General features: G+C 36.0%; 2 protein-coding genes across 4 annotated transcripts; one reads left to right on the forward strand and one right to left on the reverse strand.

Moving 5' to 3' along the window:
- Window positions 1-1,781: 1,781 nt before the first annotated feature.
- kcnv1 (potassium voltage-gated channel modifier subfamily V member 1) lies at window positions 1,782-6,486 on the reverse strand. Its single transcript, XM_060869188.1, has 3 exons — window positions 6,360-6,486; window positions 4,511-5,474; window positions 1,782-2,299 (listed from the first exon to the last, which is right to left on the reverse strand). Exons 2-3 carry the CDS (start codon window positions 5,448-5,450, stop codon window positions 1,782-1,784), a joined length of 1,458 nt encoding a protein of 485 aa, XP_060725171.1. The 5' UTR covers window positions 5,451-5,474; window positions 6,360-6,486.
- Window positions 6,487-10,319: 3,833 nt separating this feature from the next.
- dek (DEK proto-oncogene) lies at window positions 10,320-17,428 on the forward strand. 3 transcript variants are annotated; one of them, XM_060869828.1, is made up of 11 exons: window positions 10,320-10,415; window positions 11,202-11,332; window positions 12,124-12,335; window positions 12,425-12,519; window positions 12,630-12,750; window positions 13,047-13,349; window positions 13,678-13,824; window positions 13,911-14,022; window positions 15,270-15,430; window positions 15,855-15,923; window positions 16,127-17,428. In XM_060869828.1, the coding sequence occupies exons 1-11, from the start codon at window positions 10,399-10,401 to the stop codon at window positions 16,136-16,138; spliced, it is 1,380 nt and encodes a 459-aa protein (XP_060725811.1). In that variant the 5' UTR covers window positions 10,320-10,398; the 3' UTR covers window positions 16,139-17,428. The 3 variants fall into 3 exon arrangements, with proteins under 3 accessions (XP_060725811.1, XP_060725810.1, XP_060725812.1); XM_060869827.1 differs by lacking the exon at window positions 16,127-17,428 and having other exon boundaries at window positions 15,855-16,082; XM_060869829.1 differs by lacking the exon at window positions 16,127-17,428 and having other exon boundaries at window positions 13,047-13,331; window positions 15,855-16,081.
- The last annotated feature ends 442 nt before the right edge of the window (window positions 17,429-17,870 follow it).

The raw sequence follows: 17,870 nt of genomic DNA on the forward strand, positions 1-17,870 counted from the left end.
TTACTCATAGATTCCATACTCATGTGACTGAGTCTTCAAGGACACACTGCTTTCATCCTCCATGTCAGTCTGACCTATTTGTGAGATACCACATTGCTTCATGGGTTGCTTTAACACTCATTTTTTCAAATTTCTCTGTAGAGAATGAACAGCTTGAGCAATGTCCTTCACTTACCATAGGAAGGATATCCCTCCATAAACTCTTACTAAGGCTGTGAATCTATCTATCTATCTATCTATCTATCTATCTATCTATCTATCTATCTATCTATCTATCTATCTATCTATCTAAGAATGAAAATTGAACAAAGAGATCCATCTTTGTTATTTGAACATTCTTTAATATTTGAGTACGCTATCTGAACTTATCCCCTTACCAAAATACAGGTTCATATACTGTTGGCCTATTGCTGTGTTCAGACATAATGAAAATATTTAAAATACGGTACATCACACAGTCAGGATTTCTCCTGGACATTATGTACTATATAGTCAACACAGCTGCTAACCTCAAGATGTGTGTCAGTGATTTAAAAATGTATGCATAAGCCTTTGGAATACTGTTAGCCAAGCAATCTATCAGTCTATGCTCCATGACCATTAAAGTATGTATGTGTCTAACAACCTGACTCGAATCCCACCATTTATATTCAGTTATTTACAGTTCTTGTTCTAATTGCTTTCTTAAAAAAAATTAATGGCACTTGTGGCATCAGCATCGAGTTGTTATTCTTTACAGTGACAGGAAAGATCCAATGCTCATAGGGAAAAAGCAGACACATAGATTATAGGTCCGGACTGTCTTTGTGTGAGAACCAGGAATATTCTGAAAATTCTTTTGAACAACAGCTTGAATCAAGTTACGTCAAGTTGGGTCTTCTCTCGTTCCCTTTCCGACTCTTTCTTCCTGTTTGTCTATTAGGTCTTGCTGTTTCGTTTGTGCATACACATGTACAAATCCGGACAACCAGTATCATCTAATTATATAGTCAATTCTCTCTTGTTGGTGGTGATTAGAAAGCAGGTACTGTAGGCAGGGAGAAGTGGAAGCGAGCCATCCAGGGAATAGATAAACCCTTATCCCTGTGCATCAAACAAATTCAAATGCATTCTATTTATACCTCAACCTGTACAGTCTGCCTGTTCACCCAGCACCCTCTGATCTGTCTTATAGTAAATATCTGGATTGTATAACGTGAAGTAGGCCAGGGAAATTACAAAGCAAACAAGAAGATACAAGAAAAAACATGCAATTTATTACATTTAAGATTACTAAATACTACGAAATTCTGAAATACTTCCAAGATTCTACTTTTTATTCACATTGTTGTACCAAATCATAAAAGGCTGTTAAATAAAAGTGATCACAGTATTTTCATTGTATCTACAGCAATTTGCAGAAAGAAGGCCAAACTGCCTCTAATCTATAAATATCAAGAGTGTGTTCCTGTAATAGAGGGAGCATTTAATAAGCTGACTCTTAAATGGATGTTGTGCCTTTTATATTTTTTTCTGGCCTCCATCTCTATTGTTTCATAGAGCATACGTGCCTATCTGAGATTGAACGCAATATTACAAGTGAAATAAAATGAAATGAGAAATGTAACTAAATGATCAATCCTTGCTCAACATCATTGAATGCACTGAAAACAATCTATGCCACACTTGCAGAATGTATTATATTATATATTATATAAGTTAGAAGGTACATTTTAAATAAAGTTTCTAGATTTTTCACTTTAAATTTCTCTTGAGTAAGCTCTGTCTGTTCTGTCCAACTATCACCAGACATCTTCTCCTGCACTGCTGCGTGTACTTGTCCTCTCTCTGCTGTACAGCCGTAGCAGTTCTAGCACACTGCGAGCGTAGGCATCACGCAGGTTTAACCCTATGGCTGGTTGCATCCCATCTGAGGTTGAGTTGCGCTTCAGACGCTTCAGTGCTTCACTGTGCCGTAGCGCTACCTCTTTCATCTTCAGAGTGAAGTAGCAGACCGAGAAGCGGTCGTTGATAATGGCAATGGGAAGAGCAAGGACAAGGATGCCTGAAAGAATGCAGATGAAAGCTATGACTTTGCCAATGGCTGTCTCTGGGCGGATGTCCCCATAACCCACAGTGGTCATGGATGTGGTGGCCCACCACCAGGCGCAAGGCACATTGATGAAAGTAGTCTCAGGCATGTCATGCTCAATGGCATACTCCACCATGGCAAATATGGAAATTCCCACGGAGAGGAAGAGCATCAGCAGGCCCACCTCCTCATAGCACAGCGCTATCGTCATGCCCAAAGACTTCAGACCTGATGAAGAATGTATATCATATGTTAAACACAGGCCACGTGTTTTTGGAGCATCTGGAACACTTAATTAGTTTTTAATGTCCATTAAACATAATTTCTGGAGGAAACTATGAGAATACTAAAAGTTGAGATTTTAGGTTCAGATGTTGACATTAAGTTGGCTGTATTTAGAGTTTAGTTACACATCCATATTAAGGATTTAATAATGACACATATAATGTATAATATATATTCATAGCTCAGATGTAACTGCAATCCTAAGCATTTAAAATGGTTTGTTTGTTTTTTGCATTGTGAACATTTGAGGATGCATCTTATTTGGAGACATACTGTAATAAGGATCAGTTGTTATGGTTAAAGTCATGGCAGATGAATGCTTAGTCAGCCTATCTTTCAAACAATGGCCATGTTTTCTTTGCAGGAGTGCACCTGGGCTCAGTTTATTATTTTGTGGTAGTATTTCATTATGTTATTTGCTATATTTAATTATTTATTTGCTACACAATGCTAGGACTATTCATGCAGTAATATTTTCATAATATGCACAATTAAACATACATAAATGTTTCTTTCAATATTAGCCATCTTCCTATTCATATATCACAGTAATTGTCATACTTATCATTTAGAAATGACTTTTATTACATCGTATTGACTACAATTGTACAGTAAAGGTTATTCTATTTTATAGTATTCTATTGTCTTTGAATACATTTACTTTTGTCCACAAAAATAGTGCTATAACTTGTAGTGAACTTGACCTTAGAATATATTTAAACCCTGAAAGTATAAGCCACCTGAGAGCCAATGAAAAACTGTGTATATCATTCAATAGAGTGCATTTATTATCATATATCTGCCTTGAATAACATTAGTTAAAGTTGCATAAATCTGCCTTTAGTAACATGTAGTTATAGTATGGTGTATTAAGCAATGTTTCTGTAAATGAATAAAATGAATTTACGCATGTTCAAATATATTGCAGCATAATCTGACTTTATTGGCTGCCATCTGATCTGTGTTTCCATAATTAGATTAACCACAGCAATGAACAAACACAGCCTGTGTGAAGTAGAGTTAATATAATCTCACACAATATTAAAATGTCATGGAAATAATGCTGGCTGCTGTTCTTACTGTGAATTATCAATCTGTCATCATTTCTGATTTTACTGTGCCTGCTCTTAAACATTAAACTGAGAAAAGAATGGCTTTAATATGTGTTCTTAATTCATCAAATAAAAAACGCTCTTGGATATAATAGGTAAATTGTATTAATTGATAAATTAATAAAGGCAGTTGTATTTATTTATTGTACAGTAGTTGTACTTTTATCAACATTTATTTAACAGTTTGTAATGAAACCGTGAAATCTCAAGCAAGCACCTATTTTCCTGTTTTTAGACTTTAGTCATATATGCATCTATTCCTGCTGCACCTACTTCTGTCTGCTCTGAAATATAATTTTCATTAATTATTCAGGACCCTCTCAGGACCCTCTCACCGCAGCATTCACACGATCAAAGCTGGTCTTAATGTGCTATAAAACTTCTATTCTGTTGCATAGCCTCTTCCTTCCAGTCTCTATGGGAAGAATGTCCAAATATTAATTAATGAATGAATTTGCCCATTCTCTCTCTTTCTCTCTCTTTTAAATAGCTTGGGATAAAAAGATAATGAACAAAGATATCAGCCAAATAGAAAGTGTATTTCATTAAAATGGAGCATAAACACATAAATTAACTTACAGTTCCTTTTTTCATTTCAATTTAGTTGGGTTTTTAAGAATTGCTGGTTAAATGGCAGTTCTAGGTTATTCAGAATTAATTCATGTCCCATATGTTTACATGTTACAGCTACTGTATGGCCCTTTTAATTAGCATAATCTCTTCCAAAAGAGAGTAAAACTATAATGAAAATATGGACACTCCTAGTTAGAAACTTATCTCAACTGCATTTTTATGTAAATACATTTAACAAATATTTTTGTTTAGATTAACTTTGGCCTATTTTTACATTTATTATGACAATCTGATCTCTTTTATTAGATTTCCCTTACATTTATGATGCATAAATATACTCATGATAGAATGTTGTATTTATAATATAAAATCAGACTCAGGTTTACCTAAAACGTATTGATTCTGATCTTTGTACTGTAACAAGTCTTATAATACTTGTCCCCCAAACATGGTTCAACTATGATATTACCTGTGGAATGACGTCCAAGTTTCAGCATTCTGAGAAACCTCATCAGTCGGAGAACCTGTACTACTCGTCCCACATTCTCCAATTCTGTTGAGCCTCCATGCAGATTCTCCACTGCTAGGGTGATATAGAAAGGCAGTATGGCCAGCAGGTCAATGATGTTCACCACACTCCTGCTAAATTTACATTTGTCCTTCACACACATGAACCTGAGCAGCAGCTCCCCTGTGAACCACACGATACAGATGTACTCAAGAATATCCAAGACAGGTGCACCGAGGATAGTAAAGTCCAGAGAAATCAGAGCCATGTTCACGATGGACACAATCACAAAAAACATAGACAACGTCCCATACATTTTTGCTGCCTTGGACGAATCTGGCTTCTCCATGAGGTCCCAGAGATGCCGGCGAATGTCCTCACACAGTACTCCACTGAAATCATCCTCTACACCATTCATTTCAACATCATTTTCAATCTCTATGGATTCTTTCATCTCCTTCTTGCGATAGTACCTGTCCCTGCAACAGTGGTCTATGCAAAGCTCATCAATACCCCAATATTCAATTTCTTGCAGGAAGGAGAACACACACAGTTCCTCTCTAACATGCAGATGGCCTGTCTTGTAAAAGTTCATGATGTATTGAAAGGTTTGAGAATTGCGGTCAAAGAAGTACTCATTTTCACGAAAGTCTGCATCATCACACAGGTCTAAAGCTGAATCTTGGGTGGAGAGTGCCAGCTTGCCCAGGCGTGTCTCAGGGTGAGAGGCCAGCAGCTCCTGAGAGAGAATGTAGCGGCTTCCACCGACATTAATGATAAAAAAGTCCAGAGGATTGTCAGTTGGTGGAGGGGGTTCACTGAAGAACACACTGGAATCCTGAGACACCACTGAGGCACTGTCCCCATAGTATTCTGCTGTACTTGAAGCATCACTAATCATAGTGCTCTGGATTGTGTAAAGCCTCTGCAAACAGAAAATAAACGAATCAAACAAATATAATACAATAGTTACAAATGAAAAGTCTTTAGTTTGTTACTATACTATTACTATGTTTGGGGAAAAAGATATATATTCTCATGTATAATAGAGCACCATTCACTGAATGAGCACATCCCCTAAACTGTTTCATCCTCCACCCTCATCACTGAGTGATCCCACATTACACACTGACGGAGAGAAGAAGCTCTTGGCAGTGCCCTACTTCTCCAAAGCTGCTCAATGAGATTTAAATATTTTAGCTAGCCTTCCTAATGAATTGCTTTAATGCTACTATTCTTGCAATCATTAATTCTCCTGGGTAACTTCCTCTCTATAATATTGTCATGATAGTAATTTTGAGGCTTGCATTTTTAATCAGATCTCATGAAAGAGGATGAACAATGTCCCATACCACAGTGAACAAACAGTTGTAAGGCAAATTGATTACATTTATTTACCCAGCATTTGAATATAAACTAACACAGCAGTAGTAATAGTAGTAGTAGAAGTAGTATTAATACTAGTAATAGCATTTTCTATTTTTAAAAATATTATTTAAATGTAGTTTCACATAATTCCATCCGCACTATGAAATATGTAACTGAGCAGCTTAAAATGGTCAGTGCTCTGTGATCTTTGGTGTACGTCAACACTACCAATAATATATCCATAGTTTGAAATGTATTAAAAATACAACATATAAAAAATGTCATATAAGCTTTAAAAAAGACAGATTTTTTAAGATTAAAAAATTGAGATAATAATAATAATAATAATAATAATAATAATAATAATAATAATAATACATTATTGCTTAGGTAAGACCAAAGCAGCAAGTAATTAAAGTAATTAGAGTACTGATTAGCCTACTTGGGCAGAAGTCAATGATTTGGATAAGATGATCACAGTTCATGCTCCTCTTTGCTGTTCCCTGTTGTGGCCAGTCGAGCTGGGATTCATAGCTGCAGGTTCATACCGTTGATCTGCGATCGTTTAGTCGTGTATCTGCGCGTAAAACCAGCAGACTTGTGCCGTGCGCGCTCACGTTTACGCGTAGATTAAAGGTTTGGAGGGAGCGAGAGCTCGTGATTGGTGATTCAGGAACGAGTCACGCCTTTTAAACGACTCTTCTATGCGCATCAAACGAATCGAGTCACGAGAACGAACGGAACAGTTTTCTTTCCTACACTGTAAAACAAGTACAATCCTGAAAAATGATGCTTAGTGCATGATGTTTAGGCTATGGATCTTTATAAACATTTCACTCTTAACTAATATATGATATATTCGGCCACTTAAAAAAAAAGAAAAAATAAACCAAAAAATAAAAATAAAACATAATATGAAAATTCATTTAATAAATTACTTTTCATATTTTAGAGTGTTATAACATGCAACTGGGATTTAAAAAATCTGAGACCACACTGAAAAACTGGGATTTCCGGTTTTCGGATTTAAAATTGAAAACAAACAAAAGGTTTTAGAATTTTTAAATATTTAAAACTTACATAGTTAATGTTCAAAATCCTGAAATTTTACTATCCGATTCTGCACTATTTTTATGTGCCTATTTAAATGTAAGCAAATTTGAGATATTGACTATGTAAACTGCTTTGTACAAAAGGTCAGATTTTCCTAATGCCTAATCTCTTCTATTGAAGCATTTGTTCAGATGATGCTTCAAGTATAGCATAACAGGCCCCGTTCATAAAAAAGTGGTCTACAAAGACATCTTTGCTGAATTTGGAGTGGAAGTACTGGCATGTGCCCTATAGGAACTAATGAAAAACCTTGCCAATGGTTTTTGAGTGGCATGGTCATGTGTCCTTATAATTTTGGCCATATGTATAGTGTAGATTAGATGCAAATGATTGCCTTCAGAAGTTGCATAATTATTTGAATGGAGTTAACCTGTGTGCAACTGGTGTCACATGATCACACAGTATAAAAATATCCAGGACAAAGTTCTGGAAAATTATCTTTATTTAATTATACAACATATCCAGGCCACCTGCAGACCACCATTAAATAAATTATTAATAAAGAAAAAGATTATGGCATAACTGCTACCAAGCATGGATTACTGAACTGGACTAAAGGGCTCAGAGGCTCAATGAGTCAGCCTATGTGTAAAGTCACTCTTATTAACTACTCCTTGACATTTTTTTCCTAGAAAACTGAGCCGTCAGTAAATGGGGATGGAAAGAATTAGTCAGAGAGTAACACTTTGGTGGTAAAGCAAAATGTGTTCATTTGCAAGAAGTAAATGGTTTTTTGGCTCCATCTACTGTTTCTTAAGAGGAATACAGCTATACTATACTGGGTCTGCATAATCAATGAAGGCTACAATAAAAGGCTACAAGCTGTATTGACAATTCAGTAAAAGTGAATAGACATCAGTGGCTGTAATTTTGAGTTCTCATTATATGAAAATTATCATTGTGTGGGCTTGCGTTTTAGGGCTATTAATATCATCAGTTGCATTCAGTCTCAAAGCATGTGCTGACCAACTGGCTCCTATCTTCACCCATATCTTCAACAGATCACTGGAGCTGTGTGAAGACCCCTCCTGCTTTAAACTCTCCACAATCATCCCGGTCCCCAAGAAACCCTCCATCACTGGATTGAATGACTAAAGGCCTGTCACTCTGACATCTGTTGTCATGAAGACCTTTGAACAGCTGGTATTGGCCCACCTAAAGACTGTACAGAACAGATGCTGGATCCCCTACAGTTTGCCTACCGAGAAAACAGATCAGTGGATGACGCAGTCAACACTGGGCTGCACCACATTCTGCAACACCTTGACTGCCCAGGGACATATGCCCGGATTCTGTTTGTCGACTTCAGTTCGGCTTTTAATACAGCGATTCCAGAAATTCTCCACTCCAAACTCCTAAAGCTCACTATACCCCTGCCATCTGTCAGTGGATCACCAGCTTCCTGACAGGCAGGAAACAACAGGTGATACTGGGAGATGTTACCTCCAGTATTCAGACAATCAGCACTGGCGCTCCTCAGTGATGTGTCCTCTCCCTGCTGCTATTCTCCCTCTATACCAATGAATGCATTTCAAGTGACCCATCTGTTAAACTCTTGAAATTTGCAGATGACACTACGCTTATCGGTCTTATCCAAGATGAGTCTGTATACCAGCAGGAGGTGAAACAGCTGGTGCTATGGTGCAGTCAGAACAACCTAGAGCTAAACACCCTCAAAACGAGATGATAGTGGACTCTAGGAAAGACCCCTCAACACTACTCCCCCTCACAATATCCAACAGCCCTGTGTCATCTGTGAAGTCATTCAAGTTTCTGGGCACTACCATATCCCAAGACCTGAAATGGGAGTGCAACATGAACCCCATCATCAAAAAGGCCCAGCAGAGGATGTACTTTCTACGCCAATTAAGGACGTATGGTCTGCCACAAGCGCTGTTGATGCTGTTCTATACTGCAGTCATTGAATCTGTCCTGTGCACATCCATCACCATCTCATTTGGAGCAGCAACCACCACTCTTGAGGACTTGTACCATACAAGAACCAGAAACCGGGCAGAAAAATCACTACTGACCCTTCACACCCTGGACACAACCTCTTTCAGCTTCTCCCTTCTGGCAGGCGCTACAGAACTTTGCTTACTAAAACTGCCAGACACAGGAAGTTTCTTTCCACAGGCAATCACCATGATTAACAAATCACCATAATTATATTCCCTGCTTCATAGCATACCTACTGCATTATCAGAACTGTTAGTCATCACATCATCCGTGTATGTTACACACTAATGCTGCTGCATATTGCACAAAAGGCATATTGCACAAAACTGTTATTTGCACTACCATGCACTTCTCACACTTTATGTACATTACTGATCAGTCATATATTCTGTATTCATATTTAATACTCGTACTGTCTATATTGTATCTCATCGTCTGTATTGTCTTGTATAGTCTGTTTTGTCTTGTCCTGTATAGTATAGTGTTATTTATGTCTGTACTTATAAGAGTCACAAACAGCTGGAATGAAATTCCTTGTGCGTCAACACACTTGGCCAATAAACCTGGTTCTGATTCTTATTCTGATTCAAACCCTGTTGTGGGGTTACTCACACTTAATTCATTTTGCAAAAAACACCAGTAACACCAGTAGTACTGGGACCAGTCTCTAGCTGTCCGGTTATATGAGTCTCTGCACTTATTGCTCATCTAAATACAAGGTTTGTTGTTTTGTACATACAGAGATGCTTTTCTGCTCTCACCTGCTTGTATAGTGAGAATCAGATTTTATAAAGAGTTGAATGAGATTAATGAGTCTGCCTCCATTTCCATCCAATGTACACAAAGCTCTGCCCCAAAACTCATGGCTAACCATCAAACAAGCAACTTCATCATAATGATTGTATGAGAATGTAAATGGGGTGTTTACTTTGACATTTTGTGTATAAAAAAACAGATTCGGTCCAATAACAAACAGTGTAAAGATTTTTTTCCAGCTACAATCTTAAATTAGTATTATTTCTTAACCTTTCTACATAACGTTCCTTATTATTTGTACTAGTATTAACTGTAAATACTGAGTACTGTACGTATAATTAATTTTTATTCTACATGTCCTTTATAATTTCGATGTGACGTTTATTTAGCTAACATACATCTCTGCTGGCTTTGACCCGGTCCAAATCCCAGTTGATTTGCACCAGAAAGGGACTAAATAGATACGGTGTACAAGCCGTCATCGTTCCCTATCTAGTGCGCACTTGTAGGAAACATGAAGACGTTTGAAATCCAGCCTTTGTGTTTGTCCCCTGGTCCCAGGGTGAGCAGGTCACGTGATCACACGCCCACACTTTTCAAACGCCATGTTGCAGATTTTTTTCAGTTCAGTTTGAGTGATTTTCTCCCGCAGAATGTCCAGTCCTAGACTGTAAGTATTGTTATTAATACGCGTTAAATCCTACACAGTGTGTTATTTAAATATGACGAGTTTTTTGCTGATATATTTCTAGCCCGTTGAGTAAAGTATCGTTTGTTTTGGTTAGGTTTGTGGGCGGGACGGTTTGTTAGCCACCTAGCTAGTAAGCTATGCTAAATGTTTGTAGCTATTATTAAATCCATAAACACAGTTCCAGAGTTATGTTATAATGGCAAAGGTTTCCGAGTAATTTATCTCTACTCTATGTATGTCAGTTTATATTAAAATAACTAGACTAAAAGCTGTTTGTTGTCGGTATTAAGTCAGCAGCAGTACAAGCTGCTCGGACCGCTAGTTTACTCGCGCCAAATTTTTTTGAACTCTGAGGCAGATTGCTAACGCTAGTAGCTACAGCGTTGTAGCAAGATTTTGTCTGTTTAATAATGCGAGTATTTAAAGCGAATGTGCTCTATTAAATACGCGTTAATAGTACACAACCCCTGTGGTGTTTTTATTCTAAACTTGTCCACTTAAGATAATTGTCTGTGTTTAAGAGAAGCTCTGTGTAAGGATTGTTCCTTGTTTATCTCCGTAGCAGTGCACTTGTGTTGTGTTAATGGACTCTGAAGTGATGTAGTTAGTCGGTTTAAGCAGGTGTCACAGCTCTTGATATTTAAAGTAACTGTCTTTAGGATTTACACTCCTGATTAATAAATCTCCCCGATGTTAGCTTTAGGTGTGAACCAGTAAAAGTGTCCGAATAAACCGGTTTTTTAATTCACCCTGTGTGTGTAACAGGAGTCTCTCTGAGATGACTGACACCATGGAAGTTGAGATGAAGTCAGCTGCTACAAATGAAGCCATCCATGACACAGCCACTAAAGGGGAGCAAGATGAATCAGTGCCACACAAACCCAAGAGCAGGATATGTATGTAAATCCACAGGATTATTTTCTCTTTAAGTAATAATATAACATGTGCTAGTATTCTGTTACTGTTGTACACTGTTGCGAAAACTAATTGAATCAGATGCGAAGGTCTTTAAGTATTTTTTCCAATTTATTTTATGTTAATTTTGTTTTTGCATCTTTGCAACAAACACCATCCCAAATAAGCAATAACTTATAAATAAATGCCTGTTTACTATGTATGGTTGATCATTTTAGCTTTTGTTAAGATTGTTAAACTACATTCCAGCATTTCCATTACCTAAGTATCTATCTATCTATCTATCTATCTATCTATCTATCTATCTATCTATCTATTTATTTATTTTTCCTCTTGTTCAAAAACACATTGACTTCCCTTGTGGTGTTTCAGTGAGAGAAAAAAGCTCAGATCCCATTTTGAGAGAAAAAGATTATATATTTACATAGTTTATTCGTTTATTTGTTTTCACCAAATGTTTACTTAATTTATTAGTACTTTACATTATAAGCACTTTGTCATTAAGCCACTGAGGGGTTAACTCTCAGTGCAGAACCCAAGCCTGGATAAAATGGGAGGGTTGTCTCCAGAAGGGCATCTGGTATCAAACCTGTGCCAGAGGATCTGCTGTGGTGACCAGAACAAGGAGCAAAGGACAACAAAAACATTAATAAGCAGAACTGACCAGAGGGCCAGTACTTCTCCTATGAGCCACCAGTTGAATAGCCCTGTTCTGTCCTTCTAAAAGTTACTTGTTGCTTCTTTAATCACTTTTTCACTTTTGTCTTTGTAGTTCCAGGGGAAATCATAGAAGGAAAACGAGAGAAGAAGACGGTCCAGAGATTCAATATGCAGATGGGTAAACCAAAAGAGAAGCTGAAAATTGAGAGTATAGGCCATGGGGACAAATTGGGAGACATTGCTCGTGTCAATCATGCCATCGGAAAACTCAAAGCCCCACAGCTAAAACCACTTCATAAGATTCTATATGATCGTCCAGGAGCAGTAAGCTTTTTACACTGTAGATTACAGTATCTGTATCAATTACATGAGTAATTTCTGAGTTTTTACTGAAAGATTTTATTTTCTAACAGGTATCTTCACTAAGGAAACACCTGCGATTGTTCAATGGATTTCCATTTGAAAGTGACAGTGACCCTTACAACAAAAAGAAGGAAAAAGTGTTAAAGTAGTGATTCACAACTTTGTTTTATATTAACAAATGAATATTTGTATTGTATTAATGGCATTTTAACAGGTTTTTAACATGATCTGAAGGCCTATTTGTCTGTCATGCAGGCTTCCTAAAATACAACTCAGGACTATTTGTCAAATTCTTGATCTTGAGAGAAGTGGCACTCAGTGTGTTCTGGGTGATAGGATTATGCAGTTTCTCATAAATCCCACAAATTCTGGAAAGGTAAGACATGTACATGGGATTTAGATTTAATTTAGATTAAATAAAATTAAAGATTAGCTTAAGTTTAATGTAGATGTGTGTGTGTATGTATGTATGTATGTATGTATGTATGTATGTATGTATGTATATATATATATATATATATATATATATATATATATATATATATATATATATATATATATATATATATATATATATATATAATATAAAATGAATATTCAATGTTTTTAATAATATTTAATGTAGTAGTGTGAACAAACATGACTTGAGTTTTTCTGGTTTTCTCTGTTTAGCCAGTGATCTTGAAAAAGAAGAGAAAGAAGAAATCTACAAAAGATGCCAAAAGAGAAAAGAAAATTTTATCCAAGAGTAAGCAGCAGCAGTTAGAAAGTGGGAAGTCTAAAGCAATTGTTACTGATTCCAGCAGCGATGAAGCTGATGAAGAAGATGAAGATAAAAGTAAAAACAAGGATGGTGAAAAGTCAGACAGTCAAAAACATGAAGATGAGGAAAGCATGTCTGAAGAAGAGGAGAACATGGATTCAGATGAAGAACCAGAGGATGATAAGGATGAAGAGGTGGGTAAATATGCAAAGGTTAATAGTTTGCATTTTTTTTCGACTTAAAATCTGAACAATCTATAGCATTAAAGCATTAAAAGCAATTTTATGATCAGGAAGGGTAATAAATACCTTTAAGGTTCTACAGGGAGGGTAACGGGGAGCATGAATTGCATTTTCCAGAATTTTGCTGTGTTACTTATTGATCCTTGCAACATTAAAACTTACAGTCTCTGAAGACATGAGAATTATGGACAATTTATATATCAGAACTGAAAGTATGTTTAATTTTCTTATCTTGTCAGTATTCCTTTTTATTTACTAATTTATTTTTGCCTTTTTACTTTAACTTAACTTTACCCAGGCACCAAAGTCAAAGAAACCCAGTAGTAAAAAGAAACCCACCACAAAGAAGGCTGCCGACTCTGATCAGGCTGTATCAGATGAAGATGATGATGATGATGACGATGACGATGATGATGAGTCTGCTGAAGACACGCCTCCAAAAACAGTAAGCTTTTATAAATTTCTTTTTAGTGAATATAAATTGTTTTTACTCAGCCTACATATTCATGGAAGACTTTTTGACATTCTAAGGTTAAAAAGAAACCAGCTCCCCAGAAGAAAGTGAAGGCCAAGCCTGCTCCCAAAACAAAGAAAGCAGACAGCAGTAGCAACAGAAAGAAAAATAATGCAAGCAAGACCAAATGTAAGTTAGTCGGTATTAAAATGTATTGTTTTGGCAGTTATAATCTTTTTGCTTTTATAATGTATTTGTATTAACTTTTACTTTTTCAGTCTACATACACTAATAATCAGAATTCTGGACACTAATCCAATCAATCCTGGGGCCAACTATAAATACACTGAATGTTTGTGTACACCTAACCATCAAACCTGCATGTGTTCCTTCCCTAAACTGTTGCCCCAAATTTGGAAGTGCACAATTGATGTTTTTGTATGCTGTGGCATTAAGCTTTCCTTTCACTGGAACTAAGGGGTCATGTGCAAAACGATTTCAGTGATGATCTGGTTATGGCAAGATTGGAGTGGAGGAGCACAAGTGGCCTCCGCAGAGCTGTGACCACAAACCCAATGAACACCTTTGGGGTGTTGAATATGAATGGAAACATCAGTCCTGAACCGCTTGCTTTTCTGATTGAACAAATCTCCAGGGCCACACCAAAATCTAATAGAGTGCTGGGTATTACAGCGTTCAAAAAGCAGGTTTCCCCAAAGCTTTGGTCATATAGTTCACGATAAACTGCCTAATGAAAATTCATTTTGACAATATGTTAACATTTTAAATATGATAAATGTTCTTTTACTGGATAAAATCTTGCATTCCTAAACAACAGCTCAGAAACAAACCCTGACATGAACATTGTAACACATACGTCTGCAGCAGATGAAAACATATGAAGCAAACTATTGATCATGATTTTATTGTAGTTTGTGATCTTAATTGCTGATCGTTTCTGCCAGTACATGTGCCTGCCTTCCAGGGCCATAATAATGATAAGCACAAAGCATTTTGTCACACACACCTTACCACACAGTGTAATTCTTTTCTTTGCATATCCCAGCTTGTTATTAAGCTAGGGCCAGAGCTCATTTTGGTCTGCAGAGCTTTGACCATTAAACCACCACTGCCCAAATTGTAGTGTCTGTAGCCTCTGGAAACCAGAGTGATTGACATTTTCCAGTAAGCAGTATCTTTATTAACATTGACCATCATACACAATTCAGTGTAAGAGCTTTGTAAAGCTTGTCTTTTATTTATTTATTTATTTTTTCTTGATGCCCAGTGTTATTGTTTTGCAAAAAAACACATATTCATTTTTGGGTGGTTGGTACAATTGTATGTGGTTCTTTGTTTAGAGCATAATGTTTAAAAGCTTGAGAACCTCTGAATTACAGGATTGACTTTAAGTCTCATATTTCCTCTTCTTTCAGTGAAGATTGAAAGCTCAGATGATGATGATGATGATGATGACGAGCCTCTGATCAAGATGATTAAAAAGCCACCAAGTAATGAACAGTTGAAATCAGCTGTCAAAGACCTTCTGAAAGATGCAAACCTAGAGGAAGTGACGATGAAGCAGATTTGCCAACAGGTGACTTCTACACAGGACTAAATAGAGAATGCAGGATTTAGGTATTTCTGTCTATAGTGGTGGTTTTGACCATAGAAGTAGCATATAAAAAGTTTAAACTTTGGAAGATGATCTGTTTAGCAGACTCTACAAATGAGGAGGTGAGCGGGAGGTGAGAACTGTCTGAAGAGTTTCTGCATGCCTGTTTTTATCTACCAGTACTGCTGTTCAAAGTAATTGTGGGCAATGAAAAAAAAACCATGAACACAGGTTATTAATTTTAAATTCATTTGTTTTAAGCGCACATGTTAACTATTAAGATTAATACAATCGTTCAGGGTGATTTTTTTTTTTTTTTTTTTTTTAAACGACTTCTGAAAATGGAGCTGGTTAATAGCACATCTTGTTATAGGCTTATATTTAACTTTGACATTTTTTCATTTAGGTTTATGACCTTTATCCAGACTTTGACCTGACGTCCAGGAAAGACTTTATCAAGCAGACTGTGAAGAGTGTGAGTAAATCAAAGTAACATTTTTACATCTTGGCATTCTGGTGCTTTTATTTATAAGGCCATTTGTGTATTGACGTTTCTGGTCTAAAATCTAAATTTCTAACAAATCGCAACATATGATTCATCTTATTCTCTCGATACATCCTTCTCATATTTCTGATTATTTGAACAAATTCAAATGTTTAGTTTTCTCCTTCTTTCAGCTACTATCCTAACAGGAGGAAGCCATTCTTTTTCTCTTTTTTTTTTTTTTTTTTTTTTTTTTTTTGAAGAACAGTTTGCAGAGTTACAGAAGAGTGTGTATAGTCATCCTATTTTCATAAATACAATTGATCATTATTTTGTCTTATCATATTTTTTGCAGAATTATCAAATGTTTGTGCATCCTCTTTGTATAGCTTTATATTTGAGAATACATGGATCATTTTGTATAGCACGTGTACATATAAGGTTTTACCCCCTTAAAAAGGAAAAAAAAGTTCTAAATTTTGATGTACATGTATTTTTACTGTTGGAGAAACATGATTTTGATCTAATTTGATGCTAATTTTGTGTTTGATCAATGTACAGGTATTAGTTTTTTCTCGTTCACAGTGTGGTCTGTTTTATTTTTCTAGTTTACCTCTGTTATTTATTTCTTTTCTTGTTATAGAAATGATGCAGGGAGAGAAGTCAAATTTACACTCAATTTTACAACTTCACTCATTACATATATATTCGATCAGCCAATTTAATTTCTCACTAGAGTAAGAGCTAATTAGAAGCTTCGGACTATTACTTTAAGTCAAGCAAACTGGAGGCTGAAATCATCACATGCTTTACATCGCTGAGCTGTGATAACGTAAAAATAATTTAACAAAACTAGCAAAGAAATGTCTACTGTCACATTTAAAGGGGTTAACAAATAACAACCCACAGCTTATTTGTTGATCAACATGGCTGCCATTGAAGCTTTCAGCAGTGTGATGAATTTTTATCTTTTATTTTGATGACAGTTCATTTGGCAGGTCATTTGGTTGATTATTAACATGATATACACAGAATGAGTGGCTTAAATAAAGTGTAAATTTGACTTCCCAAACCCCTGTTTTATTGTGTGTATGAGAGCATACTTGCAAATGTTTGATTTATATATGTGACTTTTATTTTCTTGGACTGTTTTGAATATAGATCACTGATATTAAGTATTTTCCTCTGCAGATTATGTTTACAATACTTGTCTGACTTTCTGGTATGAACAGGCAAATAACCGCTCAACTAACGTTACAGATGGAATGCTAGTGTGTAAATATCCTTTCCCATTCTTTTTTAAAATAAGCTGGTTTTATATTTAACAGGACACGTTTTCAGTAGTAAACACATTAACTTTTGCTGGAACTTATTGTCATGTGTAATTCAAAATTACATTCTTTTTTCTGGCTTAATTTAGGTATGCACTTCTTTACTGGGTATGTGTAAAGAATTGTCATAACTGAATCAAGGAAATAAAAAGTTTTTTAATTGTATTTATCTTTATTTTATTTAGAAAACAGAAACTGATTCAATGGAATTGTCCATTTCTGGTTGTCTTATGATCATATTCTCATGATGATATTTGCCAATACAACCACATGTCCAGTGAAAATTTAGATGTACAATCTATGGCCAAAAGTTTGTGGACACCTGATAACTGCACTAACATCTAATATTTTTTTGATGGTTATTCACAAGATTTTGGGGGTGTAGCTGGGGGGGATTTGCACAGTTTATAATAAACACTAATTTTAAATTAAATTTGTCTAACAGTGTCAAACATACAGCTAGGTATTGCCTCTTGGTTTAGTCCCTGATTAGTATGTAGAAGTAAAAACTGATGTACATGGTCATCATGAATAAGCACATCATAATCATGAGACGCAAGTTGTGCTCTTCAGAAAATATTTTTGATCACAAGAACAATAAGTTATA

This window comes from Tachysurus vachellii, chromosome 5 (assembly GCF_030014155.1).
Source record: "Tachysurus vachellii isolate PV-2020 chromosome 5, HZAU_Pvac_v1, whole genome shotgun sequence".
Classification (NCBI taxonomy): Eukaryota; Metazoa; Chordata; class Actinopteri; order Siluriformes; family Bagridae; genus Tachysurus; species Tachysurus vachellii.